This window comes from Pongo pygmaeus, chromosome 1 (genome assembly GCF_028885625.2).
Source record: "Pongo pygmaeus isolate AG05252 chromosome 1, NHGRI_mPonPyg2-v2.0_pri, whole genome shotgun sequence".
Taxonomy (NCBI): domain Eukaryota; kingdom Metazoa; phylum Chordata; class Mammalia; order Primates; family Hominidae; genus Pongo; species Pongo pygmaeus.
The window spans coordinates 214,956,075-214,983,138 of record NC_072373.2 but is presented as its reverse complement, the minus strand read 5'-3'; the positions used below and the strand labels follow the sequence as shown (position 1 = coordinate 214,983,138).

At 57.5% G+C, this 27,064-nt stretch overlaps 2 protein-coding genes across 5 annotated transcripts in view; one reads left to right on the top strand and one right to left on the bottom strand.

Annotated features, from left to right (window-relative positions):
• The window catches only part of CLCNKB (chloride voltage-gated channel Kb), a 43,802-nt gene extending 35,441 nt beyond the window's left edge, over positions 1 to 8,361 (top strand). The window contains exons 11-23 of one of the 4 annotated variants that reach the window (XM_054436695.2): positions 150 to 275; positions 648 to 732; positions 844 to 945; positions 1,552 to 1,636; positions 1,914 to 2,087; positions 2,514 to 2,583; positions 2,748 to 2,858; positions 3,252 to 3,465; positions 4,703 to 4,836; positions 6,495 to 6,583; positions 6,735 to 6,818; positions 7,482 to 7,568; positions 7,925 to 8,361. In XM_054436695.2, coding sequence (XP_054292670.1) covers positions 150 to 275; positions 648 to 732; positions 844 to 945; positions 1,552 to 1,636; positions 1,914 to 2,087; positions 2,514 to 2,583; positions 2,748 to 2,858; positions 3,252 to 3,465; positions 4,703 to 4,836; positions 6,495 to 6,583; positions 6,735 to 6,818; positions 7,482 to 7,568; positions 7,925 to 7,972 — 1,409 coding nt within the window. In that variant the 3' untranslated portion in view covers positions 7,973 to 8,361. Of the gene's footprint in view, positions 1 to 149; positions 276 to 647; positions 733 to 843; positions 946 to 1,551; positions 1,637 to 1,913; positions 2,088 to 2,513; positions 2,584 to 2,747; positions 2,859 to 3,251; positions 3,466 to 3,772; positions 4,095 to 4,702; positions 4,837 to 6,494; positions 6,584 to 6,734; positions 6,819 to 7,481; positions 7,569 to 7,924 lie in introns of those variants that run through there. The other 3 variants (XM_054436720.2, XM_054436711.2, XM_054436728.2) reach the window with 3 other exon arrangements.
• A 60-nt stretch (positions 8,362 to 8,421) lies between these two features.
• LOC129006734 (protein FAM131C) lies at positions 8,422 to 24,752 on the bottom strand. Its single transcript, XM_054436740.1, has 7 exons — positions 24,523 to 24,752; positions 14,583 to 14,698; positions 13,555 to 13,590; positions 13,161 to 13,254; positions 10,933 to 11,115; positions 10,557 to 10,667; positions 8,422 to 9,770 (listed from the first exon to the last, which is right to left on the bottom strand). Exons 1-7 carry the CDS (start codon positions 24,545 to 24,547, stop codon positions 9,490 to 9,492), a joined length of 846 nt encoding a protein of 281 aa, XP_054292715.1. The 5' UTR covers positions 24,548 to 24,752; the 3' UTR covers positions 8,422 to 9,489.
• Between the last annotated feature and the right edge of the window lie 2,312 nt (positions 24,753 to 27,064).

Here is a 27,064-nt window from a genome sequence, read left to right as displayed (position 1 = left end):
GCATGCGCTGCCCTCCCCTCCTGTCTGTCCCTGTCCGGGCTGTAGGAAAGCAGGACAGTTGGGTCAGGGAGGAGGTGACATGGGGAAGGGGCCCTACAGCCACAGGTGGGTGGGGGTGGGGGCCCACCTGAGATCAGTGTCGCCCCCAGGTGTCCTGTTCAGCATCGAGGTCATGTCTTCCCACTTCTCTGTCTGGGATTACTGGAGGGGCTTCTTTGCGGCCACCTGCGGGGCCTTCATGTTCCGGCTCCTGGCGGTCTTCAACAGCCAGCAGGGTGAGCCCCCTGGGCTGCCTGACCCTGGCCCTCCCTGGGGGCCGGGGTAAGGGGGCCCTCCCTTCTCCCCTGTGTACACCCCTTGCTCTTCCTTTCCCTCTCTCTCCCTCTTTTTCCTCTTCCTTGTTCCCACCTCCTTCTGGGAGGATGGAAGGGGCTGACCTGTGTTGAGCATGAAGGGCAAGGGGCGCTGAGGGTAGAAGGGATGAGGCTGGGCAGGGAGGCAGGAGCCTGGTTGTGGGGGTCTGGAATGCCAGGACACAGAGTCCGGTCAGGACCTGGCACCCCCTCCACCCTGGGCTGTTAGTCTGGGACTTGAGTTTGGGTGGGGTGGGAGCGCCATCTCGGCTCCCCACTGCCCTCCTTCCCCAGAGACCATCACCTCCCTCTACAAGACCAGTTTCCGGGTGGACGTTCCCTTCGACCTGCCTGAGATCTTCTTTTTCGTGGTGCTGGGGTGAGTGAGTGCCTTGGGCCCCTGAAAGTCCAAAAGGCATTCCCCCCAGGCCTGGACTGCGGCCCCTGGTACTGGGGTCAGGCTCTGGACTCATGTCTGTGTGCTCCCCAGCGGTCTCTGCGGCATCCTGAGCAGCGCTTACCTCTTCTGTCAGCGAATCTTCTTTGGCTTCATCAGGAACAATCGGTTCAGCTCCAAACTGCTGGCCACCAGGTGGGCTCCGGGCTAAGGGCTAGGGACCTCTCAGCGAGCTCCCACCCCACCCCCCGGCCGTACTCCCAACCTTATGTAGAAAGCTCTACCCACCACCTGAGCCCCTAAAGCCCATCCTAGCCCATGCCCCATATGTGGAGCCCCTAATGCCCCTACAAGTCCCCACAGTCACTGCCCGACTACCTTACTGGCCTCAAACCTCCCCATTTCACCCCCATATCTCCCGGAGTCTATACCTCCTCAGTGAACCCCAACCCCCTCACTGACCTTTAACCCCTTGTTGGTCCCTCTCTCCCTTTAAACCATGTGTGCCCGTGGCATTGGCTAAGCCCTCCTGCCCCAGGCGCATGAGCCCTGCCCTAGCCTGGCCTCACTCTGTCCTCCCTCCCAGCCTGCCTGTGCCCCAATTCTCCTATCAGCCTCTACCCCTAAAAATACTCAGGAGTGTGGGGCTCACCCCACAGGTTCTGTCCCCTGGAGCTGGCCCAGTCCACATCCCCCGTTCCTGCTCTTCCTCCGCAGTCCTTGCCTTGCTAGGCCCTGCTTCCCTCTCCTCGGGATGTGGGAAAGGGAGGGCCAGCCCTAGAGCCCACCCACCCCCCACAGCAAACCTGTGTACTCCGCCCTGGCCACCTTGGTTCTTGCCTCCATCACCTACCCGCCCAGCGCTGGCCGCTTCCTAGCTTCTCGGGTAAGGGGCCTTGAGTGGGGTGGCAGGAGTGGGGAAGCCCTATTTGTTGCCCTCTTTGCGTGTATCTCACTTAATCCCCTCAATACCCCATAAGGGAGATGCCTCAGCATTATTTTATGGATGATACTACAGCTTCGGGAGGTCAGAGCCCTGCCCAAGGCCCCCCGCTGGGAAGTGGCAGAGGAGGAGGATTCCAGGCGGGGTCAGGAGGTGCGGAGGCGGCTGGGGTCTGCCGCTCGGGGCTCCTCATGTCCAGTTCCCACCTGCCCTGCCACAGCTGTCCATGAAGCAGCATCTGGACTCGCTGTTCGACAACCACTCCTGGGCGCTGATGACCCAGAACTCCAGCCCACCCTGGCCCGAGGAGCTCGACCCCCAGCACCTGTGGTGGGAATGGTACCACCCACGGTTCACCATCTTTGGGACCCTTGCCTTCTTCCTGGTTATGAAGGTGGGCCCCCTGGCCCCCAGGTGTGCACAGAGCCAGGACCAGCTCTGGTGGTGGAGGGGTATCTCATCGCAGCTGGTGGCATGGAGCCCAGGCCTTCCACCCACACTTCCTGATGTGCCCCCTGCCCACTGCATGGTCCTGGACAAGTGACTTCACCTCTCTGGGCCTCAGTCTTCTCATCTTTAAAATGGGGTGGTTGCTGGGAAGGCTGAGGAGGAAGAAAGGAATGTACCTGGCACAGTGCCAGGCATACAGTGGGCATTTCTCAGGGTGAGGACCCTCCCCTAATGCCGGACTCTGGCAATGGGTGCATGGCCGGCACCCTCTTTCTCTCTAGGACACTCCCCTGTCCCATGTCCTGTCCTCCCTTGTCCACGCCTTGCCCAGCAGCCTCTAACCTCTGTCCCGGGCTCCCCACTCCCACAGTTCTGGATGCTGATTCTGGCCACCACCATCCCCATCCCTGCCGGGTACTTCATGCCCATCTTCATCTATGGTGAGTCTGGGGTCCTGAGGTTCTGAGAGTTTCAGGGTTCTTGGGGCAGGGCCATGGCTCCTGGTTCACCCTCTTCCCAGGTTGTACTGAGGATAGTCCTCAGGGATGGAGGGCTGTGGGGGCTGGGTCAGCCTGGCTCCCCCTCACCCTGAGTCTGTGGCCAGGAGCTGCTATCGGGCGCCTCTTTGGGGAGACTCTCTCTTTCATCTTCCCTGAGGGCATCGTGGCTGGAGGGGTTACCAATCCCATCATGCCCGGGGGGTATGCTCTGGCAGGTGAGTGGGTCAGGGCCTTGCTGGGTGGGCAATGTTGTGGGGCTGGGCTGGACCTGGAGAATTGGCTGGTGGCTCCACAGGGCACAGAGCAGTCACTGAGCCCCCCAGTGAGCCCCGCACCCCTGATGGGGGTCTGTCCCTCCTGAGCCCCACCATTCCCCGGGGCCCATCACTTCCTCATTACTCCTGTCCTGTCCCCAGCCCCGCCGCCTCTCACCCTCTCCTCTTATCCCTCTCCCCTCACCAAGCCCAGGCACTGGGCACTTCCCACAGTGCCCAGGCTGTAGCCTCTTACAAATCACACCTTAGCCCCTGGTCGCAGTCGTGCCAACCTTGCCCTAACATGAGGCTGGCCCCTGGCCTGAGCTGCCCTGCCTGACTCTGCCCTTGCAGGGGCTGCAGCCTTCTCAGGGGCTGTGACCCACACCATCTCCACGGCACTGCTGGCCTTCGAGATGACCGGCCAGATAGTGCATGCACTGCCCGTGCTGATGGCGGTGCTGGCAGCCAACGCCATTGCACAGAGCTGCCAGCCCTCCTTCTACGACGGCACCATCATTGTCAAGAAGCTGCCATACCTGCCACGGATTCTCGGCCGCAACATCGGGTGAGAGGCGCCCACCTCAGCCTGGCTGAAAGGGTCATAGTGTCCGGGTAGGGCTGGGGGTGGAGGGCACCTCCAAAAAGAAACGCCACCGCAGCTGACCTCGGACATGGGGGCTGGGAGGGGCTGACACAGCAGTGCTCTGGTCTCCACTCTCCCCAGTGCCCCGGGTGACCTTGCGCAAGTCCTCGACCTTGAGGCCTCAGTGTCTGTCTAGGGGTCAGCTGGGCTTCACAGCAGGAGGATGAGTATTGCCCCGTGTACAGGTTGAGGAAACCGGGGCTCAGAGAGGTGCTGTGTCTTGCTCCAGGTGACACAGAGAGTCAGCACCAGATCCAAGAGGTCTCCTCCCCTCTCCCCACTTCTGCAGCCTTCACGGGGACTTTGGGAGCAGGAGGTGGAACGAGAATGGAAATGGGCTTTGAGGTCCTCACTCAACCAGATAGGACCAGAGCAGCTTCTGGCACCAGAAAAGCAGACCAAAGAGGCTCTGAGAGTCCCTGGGTCTAAGGCCCTGCTGCAAACACAAGCCAGCTGCTGCCTTTCTCTGAACCTGTTTGCCTACCTGGAAAATGGGTCTGCTTACCCCTGTGGTTTCCAGACTTTCAAGTTTTTTCCCTGGGGGAGGCATATACTTTTTTTTTTTGAGGTGGAATCTCTCTCACTCTGTTTCGCAGGCTGGAGTGCAGTGGCACAATCTCAGTCACTGCAGCCTCAACCTCCCAGGTTCAAGCAATTCTTCTGCCTCAGCCTCCCAAGTAGCTCAGACCGGGCGTGTGCCACCATGCCCAGATTATTTTTGTAATTTTAGTGGAGATGGGGTTTCACCACGTCAGCCAGGCTAGTCTTGAATTCCTGGCCTCAAGTGATCCACCTGGATCAGCCTCCCAAAGTGCTGGGTTTACAGGCGTGAGCCACCGTGCCCAGCTGCATATACTTTTTATTCAAATTAAATTCTCCAGGGAAGGCTGCTGGGTAAAACAGGCTAAAGTGGAGCTGGTCTGGGGGACATGGGGGTCCAGGGGGCTGGGAATTCGGAACTGGGTCATCGGCGACGTGGTCCCCAGGTTTCCTCTCACCGTGGGTTCTAGGAGTCCCTCATTCTAGGAACCTCTCCGGTCCTGCCCACACTCCAGAGCCATGGGTCCCTGGTTCAAGCAAAGCTCCCCACAGATCCCCCTGCTGGCCTGGGTCTCACATCCCCGACTCTGGGACCTGATGTGAGCCCCTCCGCCTGCAGCTCCCACCGCGTGAGGGTGGAGCACTTCATGAACCACAGCATCACCACACTGGCCAAGGACACGCCGCTGGAGGCGGTGGTCAAGGTTGTGACCTCCACAGACGTGGCCGAGTATCCCCTGGTGGAGAGCACAGGTGCCCAGCTGGAAGGGAGGAGGAAGTCTGGGTGTGGGGGATGCCCTCTGCCTCCTTCTTGGACCTGTCAGATAGACAAGATCTGCATCCAGGCTCTGTGACTTAGCAACCAACCGTGTGACCTTGGGCAAATCACTTTACCTGAGCCTCAGTTTCCTCATCAGTAAAATGGAAATCATGGCCACCCTCCCTTGGGGTGGTTGACATGTCTAAAGAGAGTCGGCTGGGTGCTTCTGAGGCAGTCCCTGGGCAGCTGCTGGGGTAGGAGCATGGGGACACCACCAGGGTCTTCCAGAAGCTTCCCTTCAGGTCTCCCTTTAAGCATTCCCCAGATGAGTCCCCTCCCCCAAATCCTTGTTGCCATAAGGAAAACATCTCTTTAAAGACAGAAGCATGGTGGCTCTTGTTAAAAGGCATGGAACTCACTTCTTGCGGAAACCTTAACTAGAGTGTCATTTCCTGTGGGTACAAGTCCAGTATCTGCATTCAGAAGATAAGGCGGGGTTGGGGGGTAACCCTGCTCACTCAAGTCTGCTGTCAGCTCATGTGTCCCCCTGTGCAAATGAGACAAGCTGCACACCTGGCAAGCACACCACAGCTGGGTTTTGGTCTCCACTTGCACTTTGGGCAGGCACCTTGTGCAGTGAGCAACCTGTACAACCATATGGGTCAACCCTATGCCCACCCCAAGAGGGAAAAAGCCATTTATGAGCTAAAGAACTGTGAGTATACCACTTAAGTGCTAGGTACTGCATTTTCATCATCTTGAAAGTAGGGATCAAGAGAGTATAGGATTGCCAGACGTTCTCACTCCAAATGCTAGGCCCTTCTTTCCCCCACTAATTGGAAGACCGTTAGCATTACGCTGTGGAACATGCCAAATATCTGAAAATGTTTGCATTCGGATGACCCCACCAAGAGCCTTCACCTCCTGGAGCAAAGAAAGAATTAGCCTCAAAGACAAAGACAAAGTCCTCTTTTACCCTTAGAGCCATAGCAAAGTGCTCCAACCAACACAGGCCCAAGCTGTGGGACCCCACTGCTCACCCAAGAAATAGCCTTCAGTGTTCATTTAAAAGGGAAGGGGGAAATTTATATGTCTAGGTGTCAGGTTTTTATTCCACTCAACAGAAAGCAAAAACACCAAGCTAGGCCCTCAAAACTAAATAACCGACAATGCCATTGATGCCCCAGGGCCAGAATGAAGTTGCCAAGGCCCCAGCACACAGTAGGACCTCAGAACACAGTGTCCTCCTGGGTTCACACCTTCACTGTGCTGCGCCAAATGTGAAGCCTCTTGGGAAACGAAGGAGAAAGCCCAGCCCTGACACACAGACTTCATCGTGCTGGCGTCCCTAGCTTGCTCCTGTCTTGAGGCCTTGCAATGTGGGGGATCTCAGTGGTGGCCAGGGTCCCTCCTGGCTCCCTGGCAGCTTCACTCAGCCACCCTCAGCTACCACACCTGAATGACCTTGGGCAAGACAATTAGCCTCTCTATGCCTCTGAACCAAAGTTTCGTGTCCTTTATGATGGGTGACAATAGTTACAATAGCCCCATAGGAACACCAGAACAGTTCTTGGCTAAGTAGGTGCTAAGTAAATGTGAGTCCCTGTTTCTTCCTAATGCGCCTCCCTCTGGCTCTCTCTCTACTTGCCAGAGTCCCAGATCCTGGTGGGCATAGTGCGAAGGGCCCAGCTGGTGCAGGCCCTCCAGGCTGAGCCTCCTTCCTGGGCTCCTGGACACCAAGTGGGTACTCCTGAGGGGCATGGGGATGGGGCGGGGGTGGGTCAGCAGGAATGGGAGGGGAGGGGCCAGCTGATATCCTGAGGGAGAGGTGGTCTGAGAGAGGCATCCTGGGGAGGCCGGCCCTGCACCTGTAACCCTTCCCCACCCCCAGCAGTGTCTCCAGGACATCTTGGCTGCGGGTTGCCCCACAGAACCAGTGACCCTGAAGCTGTCCCCAGAGACTTCCCTGCATGAGGTAACGGGGAGAATTGGGGAGTGTGACACATGAGGCCGCTGGGTGGGGGAAGAGCTGATGAGGAGCTCGGGCTCCAGCCTCCCCTCCCAACCCCGCCCCGTCCGTCTTATGCTGCTTCCTGCTCCTGCTGGGCCTGTGTCCTCATCAGCAGACTGGGCAAAGCAGCTCCTGTCCTGTTGCCCCTCACTGCCAGGGTTGTGGAGATGATGCAGAGAGATGAGGGAAGTGGGAGAGCGGCAAATGTAAATCTCTGGGTGGAGAAGGACAGTGGAGTTGCACCAAGGCACACGTGCACTTCAATTTCAGGTCCACCACATTCTCTCTGTGTGATCTTGGACAAACGACTTAGCCACTCAGGACAGAGCCTGGAACACGGGTTAGGGAGGGGCAGAGGCCAACAGGGGACCTGGAGATGGCCACGCCTCCTCTGGGCTGCTGGAGGGTGCTGGATAGTAGGTCCTGTTCACCTGCGGCCCCGCCCAGACGCTTGCATGGACTCTGGCATCCCCCAGTGGCCACACTGGACATTGCAGGCCTGGGTCTCTTGCCTCCCACACACATCAGGCCCCGCCCCTCTTCCTGGCTCAGAGGCGTGGCAGAGTGGGCCAGAGGGTGGGCTGGGCGCCTTCTACCCTCCAGTGTTTCCTAACATCCCCCATCCAGGCACACAACCTCTTTGAGCTGTTGAACCTTCACTCCCTCTTCGTGACGTCGCGGGGCAGAGCTGTGGGCTTTGTGTCCTGGGTGGAGGTACCAGGCTCCCGGGGGCAGAGCAAAGCCGGGGACTCATGCCTGAGAAGACTAGGGAGGTGGGGAGGTGGGGGGCCACCAGCATGCTCCCATCCAAACCTGGGGGAATTCAGAGGATACTGATGAGTCCCTCTTCCTGGCCCCAATTGGCCACTGGGCCTGGCTCCCCTACCTTGTTTTCTGGCCAGTGGCCAGCCTGCCCCTCTCTGCCTCAGTGATCCCATCTGTGCAATGGGGTGGCACAGGCTCTACTGTTCACCCAGAAACCACCCTTAGGGGAACCAAAAATGCTGGAGCCCCCCTCACAACCTCCTCTACATCCCCCCTCCAACCCTCACCCCCTTTCTCTGTTCTAGATGAAGAAAGCAATTTCCAACCTGACAAATCCGCCAGCCCCAAAGTGAGCCAGCCCAGCAAGATGAACAGGGCACCCCAGCTGCCCTGGTACTGAGGTTGGGCTGAGACCCTGCCTCTCTTCCCCCATCACCACCTGCCCCTCCCTCTAGCCCAGTTCCATTCCTTGGCATAACAGGCAACTCTAACCTAGCCCGGAAGAAGATGGCTCATCCTGGGTGGGACGATGGCTCCTGCCTTGAAAGACAAATCCCACCTTGGACAGAGCTGAGTGTGAGATGACAGAAAACCAGCATCTGCCAGGTGCTCAGTGACTGGCCATCACATTAATGAATGACGAGATTGGAGTACGCTGTCACCAAGGGCAGGCACAGATGCCCTCTGGGGTTGTCTGATTCCCAGTGAGAGGCTCCTGAGAAAAATAAAGCTGGCTCCCAGAGCTGCTGTCCATCCCTCATCTCACCTGCAAGGTTGCTGGTCTGGGACTGGAGCTCCTTACCTGCGCTGGCCCAGAGTGAGTTTCCCGTGGTCACGTGGGCACTGCAGGCCCGGGCCCCTGGGCTCCTCCTCATGCTCCATTTCTTGGCAGGGAGATGCCAGGGAGAGAGGGTCTCCCACCAGGTCTATGATGCTTGTCCTCATGGTTAAGCAGGACCCTGTGTCGCTCAAGCCCTAGTCTCCTGCTTGGCTGAGCCACAGCTCATAAAGCTGGGTCCCCAAGTGTAGCTCCTTGTGGAGTCCACAGAGCCTTGGGCATCCTCCATGGGCCCTCTCTGGCTGGGTGGGGGCAGGTTGACCAGCTGTGTGAGCATTGGCAGTAGGGACCTTCCCTGACTCCCTCTGGACTCTGTCCAGGGGCCCAAGATGACATCTTCCCCAGCAGAGACCAGGCCAAGGTCATCCAGGGTGAATCCACCACTTTAATGTCCTCAGAGAACCTTGAGTGAGATGGGAGGGAGCTGCAAGGAGGGGGAGTGGGCTCCCAGGGGCGAGGAGCAGGGGACACCGAGGAAGCAGGTTCAGAGAAGGAGGGACAGACAGACAGACACTCCAGAGACACAGATGTCCTGGGTGAGGAGAGCCGGGGAGCAGGTGCTTAGCTACCAAAAGTGGTCACCCCACTTTGCTGGGGGGCAGACACACGGAGGGAGTGGGGAGAGACTGAACCCCAGGTACAGGCAAAGTTCCCAGACCCCGCTCTGAGTGGGTCTCAGTTCTGTCCATGGCTGTCCTCCTGGGGGCCTGGCTGTTGCTTCTCTGGGCCAGGCTGCCCTGGTGTCTCTGTGAGTCCTTGAGTTCCCTGAGGGCAGACACCCTGCAGGGGAAGGTGCCCACCTGAGTGAAGTAATGAAGGGGGAGGGGGTTATGGCTCCCACTGCTGGGGCAGGTCCACCGAGGCACAGAGAGGCCACCATGAGCGCTGGCCCCATCCCTGCCGCACCTACCCTGTGCCTACCCGAGGGGTCAAGAGATGCCCTGCCCTGGACCCCGGGGTCCAGATATGCCTGGGCTGCCCACCAGGCAAGGTCGTGTTGAGAGCAGGTGCCGGACCAGCACAGCCCCTGCCTCAGTTATAGAACACCTCGTCCTCCTCCCAGAGGGAGCCGCTGTCCATGGAGGGGAGGGAGCCTGGCAGGTGGGTCCCACCCTCGGGTCCTTGGGCCCCGGGCAGCCGCTGCCGATGCTGCAGCTCTGGGCTAGGGGGCTGCGGGATGCCAGTGGTGCTGGGGGGCTCCTCAGGTGAGGGACAGCTGTCAGGGGATGGGCTGGGTGAGGAGAAGGCCTGAAGGCTGTCATCCTGCGAGGGGCTGCTGGGAAGGCTGTCCTGAAGGTAGATGCTCTCCAGATCTGGAAAAGCAACGGGGTGACGGGGGAATGGTGTCCGGGATCCGGCTCCTCGCCCTCTCTGGGGGTGTGAGAAAGGGCAAGGGGCAGAAGACCTGCCTCCAAATCCAGCTGTGTGACTGCCAAGCGTTGTGACCTTGGTCAAGTCACCAAAACTCTCTGAGCCCCGGGTTTCTCCTCGAGGGAGTAAACGGAGGAGTTAAGAGTGGGCTTGGAGCCAGCCTGTGCTCTCGGAGAACTGGGACAACCAGTGCTCCCCTGGGCCTCTGTCCCCTCCCCGTCCCTATCCATCTGTCAGGGAGGACTAAGTGCAGGCTTCCCCCAGGACCAAGGCTCCTTGAAGTCCTCAACAGTAACCTGGGCTTCTAGAAAGGTGGTTGCTTGTGCCTGGTGCTGTTTCAGATCCGGCTCTGACGCTTCTAGCTGTCATTTGGAGTAAGTTTCTGAACCTGAGTGCCTCTGTTTCCTTATTTGTAAAATGGGGACAACAGGACCCACTCCCTAGGGCTGCTGTGAGGATTCCGTGAGGTGCCTCGTGCACAACCCTCGGTGTGGTAAGCGCTCGATTCCCGCCCCCACTGTGCTCACTCTCTCTTTCCTGCTCCTGGCACTGCCGGGCAATGGGCAAGGCAAGGATCACTGCCCCATTTTGCAGATGAAGAAACTTAGGCTGAGAAAAGGAAGGGGCTCCCCCGAGGTCACACTGCATTTGGTGATGGGCGGGCATCCAGCGTCAGCTCCGCTCTGCCCATCACCCCCCCACCCGCCCCCGGACCCCCTGGGCTGTACCTTGGAGCTGGACGATGCCCTGGGGGCTGTTCTCGGGGTGCAGCTCCTCGTCGTCCAGCGAGGACCAAGCGCTCAGTGTGGCCTCTGTGATGGCAAACTGCTCGGCGACCCCTGGGGGGACAGCGAGATCCAGCTCAGGGGGACATGGGTGGGGACGGCCTCAGTGCCTGATGGAGCTGCTCCAGGACAGGCTGGAGGGTGGCCGCCTCTCTGGGCTGCCCATCCACACCCCAGTGGTCAAGAGTGCTCACTTAATACCCACCCACCCTATGCCATTATTTTTTCCTGCCCAGACAATGCCCATGCAGTGACCTGGGCCCCCCAAGGACCCAGCTTCACCCCCACAGAGCCCTGGCCAGTCCCCCTCCTCGCTGACCTGCAGCAAAGCGGGCCTCACGCAGCTCATCCGGGAGGCAGCAGTAATGCTCGTCCTCAGCTGGGGACAGCTCCCAGCCTGCCCGCTGGGCACTCCAGCCCTTCCATTCGATGAGGTGGGCCACGCGGCCTCGGGCCATGGCCGTGGGCTTTGTGATGTGGTCCTTGATGCTCTGCACCACCCCTGGGGCATGGAGGGCATCTGGGTGACTGTCCTGACACGAGGCTCAGCGCGGGGCCTGGCCCCCATGCCTCAGGCCCACCCAGTGGCCTGTACCCCACATTCCCTCAGTGCGCCATGATCTCCATTAGTGCCCCACACCTCCCCAGGGGCCTGTACCCATCTAACTCCTCACGCCCTCCAAAGCCTCCTGCTCACTCCTGCCCTGAGCCCTCCGAGCTCTGTGGCCCCCTCCCTTCAATGCCTCCACCCACTGGCCTTCGCATTTCCTCCCAGCATCCTACTCCCAGTCCATGTTCCTGCCCTCTGGGTCCTTCTTCCCCAGATCGCCCACACCCCTCACTCCCTTTCTGACCAAGTTCAGACCCTTCCATCTAAGGAGATCCACCCAAGGACCACTCATGAGCCCCCAGCTTTCTCCATGATCCATTAAACACATTCTGAGAGAACATCTCTGTGGCCATGCCAGCTCTGCTGGAGGTGAGACCTGAGTGGATGGAGCAGGTAGGGAAGGCTTCCTGGAAGAGGGGACCTGGGATTGGAATTTGAAGGTGCGTTGGGTTTGAACAGACGGAGGCAAGACTGGAGGCTTTTTCAGTGATGAGAAGAGGATGAAGGCATGGAAGAGTCTGGCGTGAGTCCAGGACTAGCTGGGGTGAGACATGGGGTCTACACTAGGACTGGGCAGCAGGAGAAGCTGGGAGCTGATCAGGGACAGAACAGGGTTGGGGAGAACCAAGTGGAGGGCTCAGATGTTCCTGTGCAGTGGGGAGCCCCAGCAGGGTAATGAGCAAGAGAGTGACCAGTTAGCACAGCTGTTTAGGAAGAGCGCCCCAGTTGGAGGATTAGGGGTTACTGCAGGGACCCAGCAACAGACAAGGCAAGGGCTGGGCAGACAGAGAGGAGGGGTCGGGGGCTTTAGGAGTAGAGCTGTTGGATATGGAAGATGGAGAGGGAGCTGCCAGGAATGGTTCAGCATCACCATTAACCAAGGCTGAGAACAGATCTGGGGGTCACCCTGGTCCCTGAAGCCATAATGTGAGGAATGGCAATATTTAAGTAGGAGGAAGTATCCACAAAAGTAATTAGAGAGTGGGGAAAATGGGAAAGATGGGGGTGTGGAAGAAAGGGGAGACTCTCCCTCCCACCCACTAAGTTGGGGAGTGTTGGCAACTGGAGAGGGTGTTTTGTAGGAAGTAGGGGTTCAAGTGGCCCTTGAAGGGCAGGTGAGGTGGAGGAAGGCACTGGAGATGGAGGAAAGGCACAGGCCAATGTGGGGAGGGAGGGCCCCAGGGGCCTCAGGGGAGCTGGGTGGGATTTAGTGCTGGGGCCACCTGATGCTGTGGTGGCCACCGAAACCCGCTCTACTGGCCTGGGAGCCCACGCCCAGCTGCTTCAGGTGCTGCTGCTGTCAGCTCACACCCTTATCTGGAGAACTGCCCTGAGCTCCTGGGCACCTAGAGAGGCCGGGAGGCTACTGAGTCCTCCCCAGGGGCAGCCAGTGAGTCAGCAATGGGGGAATATAAAGTCCAGCCCCCTTGCCTTGCGGTGCCATCATTTCTGGGGTGCTATTTGTGCTCCCAAGCTCCCAGTGGGACCAGGTGGGCAGGGCTAGACTCCTGCAGAGCCTCTTCCCCAGGCCCCTCTGCCTCCCCCGCTGCCTGCTGGCTTCCCTTGAGGGCCATTCCCCAGGGAATCACCTGCACAGTCACGCCCACGTCAGGCTCTGCTTCCAGGGAACCTGAACTAAGGTGATGTGACTGGCAGAGAGGCAGGGAGACCACGCCAGACAGATATCTGAAAAACTCTGCCCCACCCCCTCAGAGCTTCTTGAGAACCCAGCAGTTTAACCCGTGGAAGCAGAACCCTGAGCCGCTGGTCCCCCCGTGACCCGCATAACCCAGCATGGACTCTGGCATTTAGAACACGGAGAATCCAACAGGGCTGCCATTCTCCCACCTGCAACTCAGCCATGCCCTTCCCACAGCCAGGGTCTAGGGTGGGACCGTGCATTCTCCATCAGCAGGAGAGCTGCATCCAGAACCTACCCACAAGGGACGAGGTGGCCAGGGCTGCCACGTTGTAGTTGCCGGGGCGGGACCTGGAGTCGGACAGGTAGCCGTTGGTGGTCTGGAAGCACCTCTGGAGGAAGGGGCAGGAGGAGTGAGCAGGGTGGGCCAGGCTGCCGGCCGACATCCCTCCAGTACCACCACCCATCCCTGTCTCCCAGCTCACCAGGTCCTCTGGCCAGTGGGCAGGGACAGGGCAGCTAAAGCCAGGGAGCTCCTATTAACTCCCACAGGACAACCCCCACCCACTGTTTCATCAGGCCCCCCTCCCCCAGGGCCAGCCAGACTGTGTGCCTGGGCTGGGCACAAAGGATGGAGGGGCCGTGGTGTCAGCTGGGGCCGGCTAGACTGGGAGACACACAAGTGTACTGACCTGCCAAGGATCCCAACAGAAATCCATCTGTTTGTCCTAAAACAAGAGGAGAGAGAGGATCAGGCAGGGCCTGGAACGCTGTGCCAGCAGATGGCCCGAGTCCTGGGGCCCTGGGTGGGGGTGGGGGTCAGCCTTCTTCTGGTGCTCTGTGAGGTCAGGGTCTGCCCTCTCATAGGTCATGCTCTGGTGTCCCCCGGCATGCAGAGTAAGAAGGAGGGGGCAACAGTGGTGCTGGGAGGAGAGGCAGTGGGTGTCGCTTATAGAGCAGGCTTGGGTGTGGGCTCTGACTTTGCCATTTCCCAGCTGGTATCCCTAGACTATTCCTAACAGCTCCGAACACATCTCTTCCTCTGCAAAATGGTGACAATTTCATTCACCTCACGATTTGTGGTAACGCCTAAATAACATAATGGAGGCTGAGAAGAGCTGAGTGCAGTGCTTAGCAGGAGGTGAGTGCCGCTGGGGAGAAGGTAATTATATCATCCAGTGGGTTCATGCCACAGACCCTGGAGCAAGGGTGGAAATTATGCACCAGCATTTGGGGTCCCTTGTGACCCTCAGTGACATCTTCTAAATCCATCTGGACTGTTTTATATATATTAAAACATATATAAAATTTTAATATATATTATATAAAAATTATACTCATATAAATATTCATTATATATATTATATATTTATATACAAATTATATATATAACATAACATATATAAAATTCGTGAGGCTGCTCAGGAATAGTGGGCTGGTAGCGGAATGTGTTGTCTGCAAGGCAGAGTTAATTTGCGCAGGAAAACCTTCAGGGTGGATGGTCTTCTAAACAAGCCTGGCCCAGTCCCCGGATGCTCAGTCCAGTCCATCCCCTCATGCTGCTGAATACCAGGCCTTAGGGCCCCTGGTCCCACAGGGAGAAGCGGGTTTGGCAGGGAAGGAAGGAGACTGGAATGGATTCCGCTCCCTGCGGGGAGCTGTAGGAGATGGGTCGGGAACCGGGGCGCAGGTAGCACAGGGATGAGGAGCAGCCAGTTACCTTGCCAATGAGATGGTCTGGAGCTACGGTGGGAGTGCGGCCCGAGGGCAGGTCTGGGTTCAAGGGGTCCGCGCCCTGGGGCATGGGGCAGTTCTTGTGGGCACTTGTGAACAGGTCTGGAAATAAGAGCAAGAGGAGGAACTCAGCAAAGCCCAGCCCTCTCTTGCTTGCAAAGCATGTTCAAGGCCCCCCCGTAAGATGAGTATAGCCTTATTTTTATCCAACAACATCGTAGAGGAAGCAGACTCAAGCCCACAGCAGGGAAGGGGTCCAGCCAGATGCCCTCCTGCCTGTGCCCCTCAGCGGGAATTACTGGCCTCATCTTTTTACTCCCTTTTCGCAGTTTCTAGCACCCACACTCCAGCATGTTTTTGGCCTCATGGAGATCTTTAATCCATTTACCCTCATATTTCCAGACTAGATCCTCCCGTCCTCTTTTGCTCCTGGCCCGGCTGACCCCCTGGCATGGCCTCTGAGCTCTCTCTCACAGACGCCCTTACTCCTCACCCTGGTTTGAGTCTGACCCTCCTGCCCTGTGCCTGGATCTGAGGAGCTGAATGTTGCTGAAGAAAGTGACCGTTGCGTGCAAGATTGTAGCCCCAGCCTCCCGTGGGACACTGCTCGGATCCTTCTCTGTTTCTCCATTTCCTGCTGCTTTTGTTTCCTGCCAGGTTGACAGCTTCACCCCATCCTTCCTTCTCAGACATGAAGCACACCCCCTCCCCTACCCCACACACTGCTGGGGGCTTCTGCCCATCCCTCACTGGGTCCAGGATCCTTGGAAAGGTGTCACCTGGATCTTTCCACCCAAATCACCAGAGCCTACCTGCACCTTTGCCCACATCATCGCCTTTCCCTCGTGCAACAAAGGAAGAGCTGTTCCTGCTGCACCCAAGACCTTCTGGCCCATCCACCCAGGGCTGGGTCCCGCCCCTGCCCTCCCCCCAGAGGCTCTGCTCTCCCTCCTGCAGTGTCACTGTGCCCTCTCCACTCTGTCCACTTTGAAGCATTCAGCCGGGATCGCATATGCTGCGATGCGTCTTGGGCTCTGGACCTTCTCCTGCATTCTCACTCCTCTGTCCCCTTTACCACTGGGTGGGGCCGTCAGCATCCCGGCAACCCAAGCATCTCCTGTCTTCTCAGAAGCTTGTGGTGACCAGTGTTTCCCTCCAGCGACTTGGCCGTTCCTCTGCTCCCTTCTCGCCGGACGTGCAGAGAGCTGTGTCCCACCTCTACTTCTTTGTCCTCCACTTCTCCTCTACCCGTTCCAAGCAGGCTTTCATGAGGTAGCCCTTGCCAAGCTGCCAGGAACCTCCATGGGGCCAACTCCAATGGGGGCTGCTGCAGCCTCTTCTTGGAGCTAGAGCTGTGCAGCCTTCCTGCCCTCTTGAGCCTCGCTCTTATCCTGGCCTCTGGCCTCTCTGGCTGCTGTCCTGGGTCCGCTCTGTGGCTCCTCCCTGGCTCACCCCTGCCTGTTGGCTGGCACCACACTTCCGTCCTGGCCCTTCTCCATTCTCTCTCCCCAGGAGGCCTCACCTTTATGTTTCCGCTGCCCGCTGCCCACGTGCATACCTCCAGCCCTGACTCCTCACTTGAGCTCCCAACTGAGTTTCCAGCTCTCTACATGGATGCCCAAAGGGCACCTCAAGCACATTTGGGCAAAAGAGGACTCCCAATTTCAGGTCCACCTTCCCCCCATCCCCCACTGCACCAACTACAACCCTGGGAGTTTCTCAGGGTCCTGCCTTCCCCAACTCTCCCCGGGGCCACGCAGTCAACCGGCAAATCCTATTAGCCCTCTCTTAGGTCTATTCCAGGTCTCCCAGCTCCCTTCTCCCAGGGCTCCCCTGCTGCAGGCATCCTCCCTCCCTGGAAGACAATGGTCCCTGCGCTCATGCTCTGCCCGCCAGCGGAGGGACTTTATGCTCTAGGTCAGATTGTGTCACTGGGGTTAGGGACCATGTGGGTGCTGCCCCCAATTCCCCTGGATTCCTTTCTCCTGTTTTTGCCCCCGCGCCCTGCATGGCTTCTAAGAGGCACCACCTGTGGCTCTTTCTATAGGGGCTGCCCTAGGTAAATTTCTGTTGGCCCCACCCAAAGCGGCCCCAAGCCAATGACTACCAGGTGCAGGACCCCAGCTCCTCTGTCTGGGATCCGAAAATTTCCTTTCACTTACCTTCCGGAGTACCCTGCAGGACCAGGCTGAGGCCAGGCCTGAGACCACCCCACTGCCTGGCTGGCCTTCTCCATCCTCCTCTCGCTCCATTCCCTACTGGCTTCCTCTGGAGAGTTCACTTCATATCAGTTGTACCCAAATCCTCATTTCAGGGGCAGTTGGCAGGGGGAAGGTGAGCATTCAGTTGCAGGTGAGATTAAGGTTTTCTTTTCGTTTCTTTTTTTTTTTTTTTGAGACAGAATCTCACTCTGTCACCCAGGCTGGAGTATAGTCGTGCAATCTCGACTCACTCTAACCTCCGCCTCCCAGATTCAAGCGATTCTCCTGCCTCAGCCTCCTGAGTAGCTGGGATTATGGGCACCTGCCACCACACCCAGCTCATTTTTGTATTTTTAGTAGAGACGGGGTTTCACCATGTTGGCCAGGCTGGTCTCAAACTCCTGGCCTCAGGCGATCCGCCTGCCTCGGCCTTCCGAAGTGCTAGGATTACAGGCATGAGCCGCCGCACCCAGCCTGAGATTAAAGTTTTCATCCCAACTGGATTAGACTTAGTTTGCAGAAGAGACCATAAGTTTCTGGGATGTACCCAAAGGTAAGCAGGTGGGCTAGAAAGGGAGGCTGGAGGCAGAGACTGGAGCCAAGGAAAGATCTTATTGACCACCCCACCCATGACCCAGGCAGGCCTAAGGAGGTGAGAGCACCTGGGGCAGCACGGGATCCTGTGGGCTGAGCCGTGCGCCTGCACACCATAGCACTCAGCTCATCTTGTTCTTTTTCCTGAGTCTCTGCTGTGTGACCCTGAGCTAGTCCTGCCCCTCTCTGGGCTCCAGGGCCTCCATTTCCACAAAGGCCATGTTGTCCAGGCCCTTCAAAGGCAATGTTCAAACTGGGGGTGCATCTTTCAGTGGGTCATGCAGCCATTTATTGATTAGGTCTTATTTTAATGAAATAGAATGGAATAGAATGGAAAATATCAGAGCCCACTGCAAGTCAGTTTAAGTATTACTTTATGAAGCTTCTGTTTATGCAGACACAAGTCTGTGCAGATCTGTGTGCACAACACACACACACACAGTAAAAATTTTCGATGTGTGTATTCTGGGTCATGATGCAAAATATATTATTCCTATGGGTCCAGTCAAAAAAGTTTGCAAGTTGCCAATCTTGAGGTTCTGGAAATTCTGCATGTCCTGGACAAGCCAGGGCCCGCCAAGGTGCCGACAGATGGCACTGGCCATAGGCTGACCCTAGGAACTTGAGAGGTGTTAGGGTATTTCTAGGACCCCTGGCCATCCCCTGAAGCTTTTTTACAACTCTCCAGCCACAGACCAGGGAGTGAGGTTGATGGGGAGGGGAGCCGGGCACGGAGGAGGCTGGCGGTGATGCCAAAGCCTGGCAGAGGCATGACTTGAACAAGGTCATTTGTTGAGACGGTGGTGGGCTTTGAGGATTCCTGGCTCCCACCTCCTCCCCAGCCCACCTGGCTCCCCATCTCAGTTGGAATTCGGGTGCCTCCACCAAAGCTGCCTGCTCCCCCTGAGGACTTTCGCCCCATGATGTCACAGGCTGGTTGCCATGGGGACGTCAGGTAATGAACCAGCCCAGGGTGAAATCACAGGCTGTTCTTCGCCCAGCTGGGACTGGTGGCCACGTCACCACCGGCAACTGGAAAAACACAGAGTGTCATGTGGGGTAGGGGCTGGGAGGCAGCCCGAGGGGACCGCTAGCACCTGCTCCTGTGGCTCCCTCTCCCAGAAGGACACCCTCTTTCTTTCAGTCCACACCCTACTCTCCTGACCTCAAGGTCAGAATTCCCTTCTCAGACCTGCTCCCTCCCCCACCTTCTCTGTCCACAAGAGGGACAGGCTTCTGGTTGCCATGGCAACCTGGAGAGGGCCATCTTGATCCTTCAAGGAGAGGGTGTCAACCAGATGTCTCCTCCATCCCTCTGTCTTCAACCAGAGCTTCTCCTCTGCATCTTGAGGGTGTTTCCTCCCTTCCTATGCCAGGTCCTCTTCAATCTGCTTTAGAGTCTAACCTCCCAGACAGTTCCTCCTGATGTCTAGCCTAAACCCCTCTTGTTGCAGTTTCCATACTGGTCTTCTCTGCTTGATCCTTGGGTGAGTCTGCAGCACAACCCCTCAGGCTCCTCTCGTCTGCTTCAGGGCCTTCCAACTCCTTTAAGCTGTTCTTTGGGGCTCCGTGTCCCAGCCCATTAGTCACCATGGTTGCCATCTACCCCAAGAGTGTCTTCCAGGGCTCTGCACCCCAGAGGGCAGAGAGGGACCATGTTTGACTCTGCAGCAGCCCAGGGAGGGTAAATATCCTCTCGAAACCACACAGAACCTGAGCAGCAGCCTGGGGTCAAAGTGTCCCCTGATGCTCCTCCCCGGCCAGCCTCGGGCTTCTCTGCTCAGCTTCTCAGGGCACCTGCAGCTGATGCGGCCCCTCCAGCCAACCATTGCCCAGGTGTGTACTGCCCAGCTGTGACGTGCCAGGCTCTGCCCTTGGCTCTGAAGAGAACGTAAGCAGCCAAGGCATTCCTCTTACAGTCCCTGAGCTGGGTTTAAGTCCCCACTTCTCACTTTCTGCTGCAGGGGGTGGGCGTGCGACTTAGCCCCTGTGAGCCTTGGATTCTCATCTGGGAAATAACACCAGCCCAGAAAGGGCTGCGGCAAGGATGAAGCACCTACCACAGCAAGCAGTCCATAAGCAGCAGCCGCTCCACCCCTCTCCCCTCAGTGTCTCTCTCTGGACAATGGGACACATCTTGGTCAGCCACTCCTCTGGTCCTGTCCCCAGGGCTGGAGCTGGCCCTGGAGGCTCCGCAGAGGAAAGCCCTTGAGGGTGAGTCCTTGGCCTCTCTGCCTGTTGGGTCACTGCCAGGTGAGCAGGCCACAGAGCTTGGCAGAGGCCAGGCCTCGAGTGGACTGAGTGTCCCCTCTTCCCCAGGACATTTGTTTACGGGTCACCTGAGCCGTGACAGTAGCTCATCCGTGGGTTGGCTCAGCTCAGAGCTATCCAAGGGGGTCCCTTTCCCTCCCCATGCAAGGATGGAGAGAGAAAATGGGCTCCTCCCCGGGACTTCCACACACCCCAACTCCTCCCCACTTCCTTCCCCAGGCTCCCTCCCGTCCTGTGACCCGGCCTCTGGGAACATCTTGCTCTAGCCTCACCTCCCCCAAGCAACCTGCCCAGATTGGCCTCTGCTGGATTAGGTACTCTCTCACCTGTGGCCCTAATGGCCAAAGTCTGGCCTGCAGTGATTTGCCGCCACCGTTTACTGAGCAGGTGTGACAGTACTGTGTCAGGTACTGTCCTAGGCCTGTTCACCCATGATCTCTCATTTAACCCACACAACAATCCTGCAAAGTACATGTTATGCCCATTTTACAGATAGGGAAACGGAGGCTCAGAGAGGATAAATCACTTATGCAAGGTTACCTGCTAATAAGCAGCAGAGATGAGGGTCACACTTTGGCCCTTGTGAAACTCCAAAGCTTGTGCCCCAACCACTAAACAGTGCTGATCTCCAGACAGGGTCCTCAGGGCATCCTTCCAAGAGTTCATGCATCCTGTCTCCCCCATTAGGCTACTCCACGGGCAAAGCTGTACCTCTCTAATCAGACTGTCAGCTCCCGAAAGGCAAGGTCCTACCTACCCTTTCCTCAGTGCCTGGTGTAGGACTGCTCAGGACTTGGAAACTACAGGTGGCTCTGGTCGGCCCCCTTAGAGCTTGTGCCTTCACCCAGACATGATCAGATGTCTGACTTTCCAGAAGAAAATTCTCAGTCTCTAATTTCTACTCTCACCCCCGACCCCACCGGCCCCCAATGCATTGGATACCCCCAAGGTGGGGTCAGAAGGCTGATGAGTTGGCCTGAAGGAGAGGGCTGGGGCATGAGTGGGCAGGCAGAGTGGTTATGGCACCAAGGGTATGGAGTGGGTACTGAGCCCCTGGACCTGGAGAGAAGGGGGGCAAATATTCCTCTCTGTTCCATACAGACTGCCACTGGTTACAGAGCCCCAAACAAATAGGGACCATTCAATTGTTCCAAGAGGTTGTTTTTCTAAGCACTGGCCATATACTTAGCACCTCTTTTTGTTTTTGAGACAGGGTCTTTGTTGCCCAGACTAGAGTGCAGTGGAGTAATCACAGCTCACTGCAGCTTCGACCTCCTGGGTTCAAGCCATCCTCCTGCCTCAGCCTCCCAAATAGCTGGGACTACCAGCACACACCACCACACCTAGGTAATTTTTAAAAAGTTTTTTGTACAGATGAGGTCTCACTATGTTGCACAGGCTGGTCTTGAACTCGTGGGCTCAAGCGATCCTCCCGCCTCAGCCTCCCAGTGTTTAGATTATAAGCATGAGCCACAGCACCTCTCTATATAGGGACATAAGAAAGCAAAGGACAGGGTTTCCACACTCAGGCTCTGGGGTCACACTGACTTGGATTCAAGTCCTGCCTCACCATGCCCTGGCCATGTGACCTGAGGGAAGACTCTCCCGTTCTCTGAGCGCCACGTCCCTTGTCACAGGGTTGAATGAGAACTAACTAGGTCAGGAGAGCAAAGGCTCAGCCTGGCTCAGGATAAGCGCTCAACAAATGGTAGCTTAAAAATAGATAATGAACACAAAATAGCTCCTGGAAACAGCATTTGTTGCCTTAATCTGGTCCCAATCACTTTCTCAGTGTCCTCAGCACCTCGAGTGCCTGCCACCCGCTGCCTTTCCCATGAGGCAGGATGCGGCTTAAAACCTCTGTAGGTTTCCCCTTCCAGCCATGAAGGCCTGCATTAGCTGTCTGCACAGACAGGTAATAAAAATTAAAGGCCGGGTGCAGTGGCTCACACCTGTAATCCTAGCACTTTGGGAGGCCGAGGTGGGAGGATGGCTTGAGGCCAGGAGCTTGAGACCAGCCTGGGCAACATAGTGAGAGCCTGTCTCTATTATAATATATACAATATTAAAATTAAAAGTAAAAATGAGAGCAATAGCTAATATGTACGAGTGCTTACTATGTGTTGGGTACTGGTCTGAATGCCTTACATGAATTAAGCCGTTTAGTCCGCCCAGCAACCCTATGACATCAATACTATTATAATTCCCATTTTAGAGATGAGAACATTGAGATACACACACAAGGTCAAGTCACTTGCTGAGGTCACAGAGCTAGTAAATGGTGGAGCCCTGCTTCGTATTCTGCACTCCTAGCCTCTCTACCAAGTAGGCAGACGCTAACTGCTGCCGATGCTGGGATGGGGTGATTTTCCCAGGTGTGGCCTGACCTAGGTTTTGGGGTTTGGCTGGGTGGCCCCAGTTGGGTGCAAGCTCTGGGCTCAGTATGGGCATCAGCCTGAGGCCTGCAATCTTTGACCTTGGCCAAGGATGGATGCACTCCCTCCACCCTTCCTTCTGCAGCACTGCCTAGCTGGCCTAGGAGGCACTCAGCGCTCAGAGGCTATGATTAGCAATCGATTGCTGGTGCAGGGGCCAGGTGGGGGCTCAGGAGCCCACAGCAGCCTGCAGCTCCAGGAGAGTAGACAGGTGCAGGCACCAGGGCCGAGGGCTGGCTGTGAGTGCAGAGACTGAGGCCCTAGGCTGTGGAGTCAGCATGCCATGGTTTAAATCTTGGCTTATACTATCCTAGCTGTGTGGCCCTGGACAAGTCACTCCACTGCCCTCTGCCTCAGTTTTCCCACTTATAAGACAGGGACTGTGTTCATATATAACCCAAACTAGCTTTATCTGCCTAAAACTTTCAGACTAGTATGCACTCGGAGAGCATCAGTGATGAGGAGAGGGCTGGGTGGGTCAGTGATGCAGCCACCCAGAGTCTCTGGGACCCTGGCTGTCCCCTGCCCACGTGGCTCCCCATACTCCTTTCACCTCAACCCAACTTTCCTGGATGCATGTTGAGACTGTCAGGGGCCCCGTCCTCTCAGAAGGGGGACAAGGCTGGACAATACAATTAGATCTGGGGGGCACTGAGGAAGCCCAGGCTGCAGAAGGAAGGGTGGAGGGAGCGCATCTTGGCTGCTGTGGCCCCAAAGAGCCCTGGCAGAGGGGGTGGCGGAGGGAGCCCCAGGTGTGGGGTCAGAGGACCTGGGCCCCAGCCTCTCAGGGTGACCTTAGCAGGCGTCTCTTCCTCCCCGGCCTCTGTCCCATGCTCAGTGGGTCCTCAGCTCAAAGGCCAGTCCCTCTGGGCTGGGACCCCAAGGTGCCTGACATGGGGTGGCCAAGTGAAGGGGAAGGGACACGGCCACTGAGGAAACGCTTAGATCCCCTCCACCTGGAGCTGGCGCCAGCCAGAGACTGCCTAGAACCTTTGGGGTTTCTGGAGCCTGGTGCTCCTAAAGAACCCTCAGCACTCCTCACTCTTCAAACTCCCTTCCCCTCCCGCTAGGCTGCAGGCCTCCCGGACCAGGTGCTGTGCTGGGTTCCTTGCTGCTGGATGCCCAGCATGCACACACGGTGCCTGGCACATGGCAGCTATCATGTTAATATCAGCCTAATGCATGGATAAGTAAAGGAACCTCACACAGCCTGACCCTGTACCTTCCCCTTCCCCAGCCCTGATTCCACCCTTGATACCTCCCAGAGACATCCTGAGCCACTTACCTGAATGCCCACAGGAACTCCTGAGCGGAAGCCCTTCGGGTCCAGAGGATGGGGGAAGGTCATTGTGCTCCTTGCTCAATACCCCCAGGACAAGGTCCCCTCTATTCTGGGTAAGCTACTAGGGGTGATGGGTGTGGTGGTGGTCAGTGGGTTTGGCCTCAGCCTGCAGAGCCTGAACCGAGGCCAAAGCCACCCCTACTCCCAGTCACACCCCCCTGATCCCACTGTGGGGTGAACAGACCAAGGTGGGAGAAGGGCTCAGCCCAATCACTTGTCTAAAATGTTGCCCAACAGCCTGTTGGAAAGCTGGTGGTGATGGGTGGGGGTGGAGGTAGGGGGCTCCAAAGACCAACCTGCCCATCCCCCAATCTCTGTGCAAGACTCTGGGTCCCCTACTCAGAGATAGAAGAGGCTGGGGCCTGCCCTGGGCCCCCCAGGCAAGGGCAGGTCCCTCCACCTTCTTGGGCACCACGAGGGGGAGAGTGGAGGGTGACAGGTCAGACACAGAGAGAAAGGTCCGGGGTAACTGGGAACATCAGCTGTGCCCTGGCCCTTCTGTCCCCTGTCCAAGGATGGGGGTGGGGAGGAGGATTAGGGATAAAGGTGGGGGCAGGGGAACCTTCTTTATAACCTGTGCCCCACCATTAACCCTTTCCTGCCAACAGGGTTCAGGGGCTCTGCAGATGGGGGCAGCCAGTAAGACGTGGGAAGGGGCTGTGGGGGTGAACTGGTAAGACCTGTGTCTTGGGGAGGGGTGGGAGAGGGAGGGTCTGCTAGTTCTCCCGGTGCCCGCAGTTCCTCCGGGAAGCCAGGAAGAACCAGAGCCTCCCTCCCCTCCCAGGCACCCGGCAGGGGGTGTGTGCCTGTAGGCATGAGAGCGCGGCACGGGACCCTGCTTCGTGTCACCTGCGGGGCTGCAAACTGGGGCGGGGATGCGGTGACCTCTGCACGTGCGCTCTCTGCGCTGCCCCCGCCCCCTACCGTCCTTAGCTCTGTCCCCCTCAGGACGCCGCGCCCCCGGGGGTGCGGAGGGGCCGTGAAGGGCGGGTCGCCAGCCCCACCCCCCAGGTCTCCGAGCGGCGAGGGGACTGCGCGGGTCCCCGGCGCCCGATCCCCCCACCCCCGGCCGGGCCCCCTCACCTCGCGACACGCAGGAGCCCATCATGGGGCCGCGGGGCCGGGACGCTGCGCCCGGGGTGCGTAGGGCCGCGGGGCGTTCATGTCTCCGCGGGCCCGGGGCTGAGCGCTGCGGAGCCAGAGGACGCGCGGGGCGGGGGGCTCGGGCGCCCTCAGCTCGGCCTCAGCTCCAGCCCGGGTCGTCCCCGCTGCCGCCGCGCCCGGCTTGCCTCGCGCCGCCGCCTCCCGCGCAGCCGCCTCCCGCGCAGTGCCCGCCGCTGCCAGGGGAGGGCGACACCGCGGGGCGCGGCGGGCGGGGCCCGGGGGAGCGCAGCCGGGAGGCCTGGGCGCACCTGTGGCCGCAGCGCGCGGGAGGGCCACCTCTGTCCCTTCCGGGCTCCCGCACTTCCCAGGGTTGCCCGGGCTGAAGGTCAGGGAAGGGGACGGAGGGGGCGGGGAGACTCCTGGCATTTGGGGCACAAAGTAAACAACATGAATTTAACCACAACAACGACGACTGGGCACGAAGGCTTGGGAGCGAGGAGGGGTGCGCACAAGAACAACAGTTCCATTGGGCCTATTTTGCAGAGGATGAAAGTGAGGGTCGCAGAAGTTAGAGGCCTTGCCTGAGAGCCCTAAGCTGTGAGTTCAGCGACTTTTGACTGTCAACGCCTCATTCAGAGCTATTGAAATTAACATATGCAAAATAATATATGCCCAGAGGTGGGGTAGAGAGAGTGCGGGTAGATAGTGCGCTGGTGGCCTGGCGGCGGGATGAAGGGTCTCCAGCGATGGTTGCAGAGGGGGGCAAGCCTGCCTCTCAGGGATTGTCTAGGGCAGAGTAAACTGAGGCACGGGTTTTTTTCCCAGCCCTGGACGGCCTCTGTAGTCATTCACACTCATTCGCACGTACCTACACACACACTCTCCCATTGTACATACCCCTCATTCACACACTGACGGTCATACACACACATATATATGCACACTTGCATTTACATACACGCACACACACTCACATACCTACACATGAATACACAGTCTCCCATGTGTACATACCCACTCACACCCACACAATGACAGTTATACACTCACATTGAAGCACGCTTGCATTTATACACACACACACGCACACACGCACACACGCACACACACACATCCCAGCTCCTGAGGTGTGAAGATCCTTTAGCAAAATTTCCCATGCGCACAGCAGTCAGTGTCAGTGTCTGAGACCCTTACTCACACATGGCATCTCGCTCTCTCCTTCACGCCCACCTGTGCACCAGGCAGGGCAGGCACTCTTGTGTCTGTTTTCCAGTTGAGGCAGTCAGGTTCACTGGTGGTGGCAGAGAAAGGTTTTGAAGAATGAATAAGGAGGGGCCAGGCGCGGTGGCTCACGCCTGTAATCCCAGCACTTTGGGAGGCCAAGGCAGGCAGATCACTTGAGGTCAGGAGTTCGAGACCAGCCTGGCCAACATGGTGAAACTCCGTCTCTACCAAAAATATAAAAAATTAGCTGGGTGTGGGCTTGGCACAGTAATTCATGCCTGTAATCACAGCACTTTGGGAGGCCGAGGTGGGCCGATCACCTGAGGTCAGGAGTTTGAGACCAGCCTAGCCAACATGGTGAAATCCCGTCTCTACTAAAAATACAAAAATTAGCCAGGCATGGTGGTGGTGGGCGCCTGTAATCCCAGCTACTCGGGAGGCTGAGGCAGGAGAATTGCTTGAACTCAGGAGGCAGAGGTTACAGTGAGCCAAGACCATGCCACTGCACTCCAGCCTGGGCTACAAGAGAGAAACTCCGTCTCAAAAAAAAAAAAAAAAATAGCTGGGTGTGGTGGCACAAGCCTGTAATCCCAGTTACTCGGGAGGCTGAGGCAGGAGAATTGCTTGAACCCAGGAAAGTGGAGGTTGCAGTGAGCCGAAATCATGCCACTACACTCCAGCCTGGGCGGCAGAGTGAGACTCCGTTTCAAAATTAAAAAAAAAAAATGAATGAATAAGGTTTGAGGCAGCAGTGTGGGATAGGGCTGGAGGCCTCTTAAGGGGCAGGATATGGGCCAGGGGGCACTGCCAGAGCAGCTGAGCCAGGGAGTGGGTGCTGACTTCTTTCTCTTTCTCTAAGCTAGGTGCTCTCTGCCCAGTAAAGTCCGGGTGGAGAGCGGTTCTGTACCTGGCCCTGGTGTCAGCAGACCTGGGTGAATGAGGGCTTAGCTCACACAAGCTGTGCGACCAATCTCACTTCATGGGATTGCTATGAGGGCTGATGAAATTAATATATGCAAAATGACTGGCATGTAGTAGGTACTCAACTTAGGACTAAAAATAAATAATAGTGATAGTGAACACAAACAGGTATGATGCATTATTACTCCACCACAGCTTCCCGACAACCACAGGGAAGCCTGAGAACTTCTGTTGAACAGATACATATAAAGCACCTACTGTGTGCCAATGTGAACAAGACAGATGTGCCAATCCTTGAGTCAGCGCTGTATTCAGTCACAGTTGCTCAGAGCCCCCCTAACTGTACCCTCCAGGTCTGGCCTTGGAGAGGGTGGCT

Bases quoted from the DNA above. Each gene is read 5' to 3' on its own strand.
- LOC129006734 (XM_054436740.1), bottom strand. From the start codon at position 24,547: ATGATGGGCTCCTGCGTGTCGCGAG. The intron at 13,255-13,554 runs GTCAGTACACTT...CCCTTCCTCCAG, and splicing joins TCTGTTGGGATCCTTGGCAG to AGGTGCTTCCAGACCACCAA. The intron at 10,668-10,932 runs GTCAGCGAGGAG...CTGTCCCCCCAG, and splicing joins TGAGGCCCGCTTTGCTGCAG to GGGTCGCCGAGCAGTTTGCC.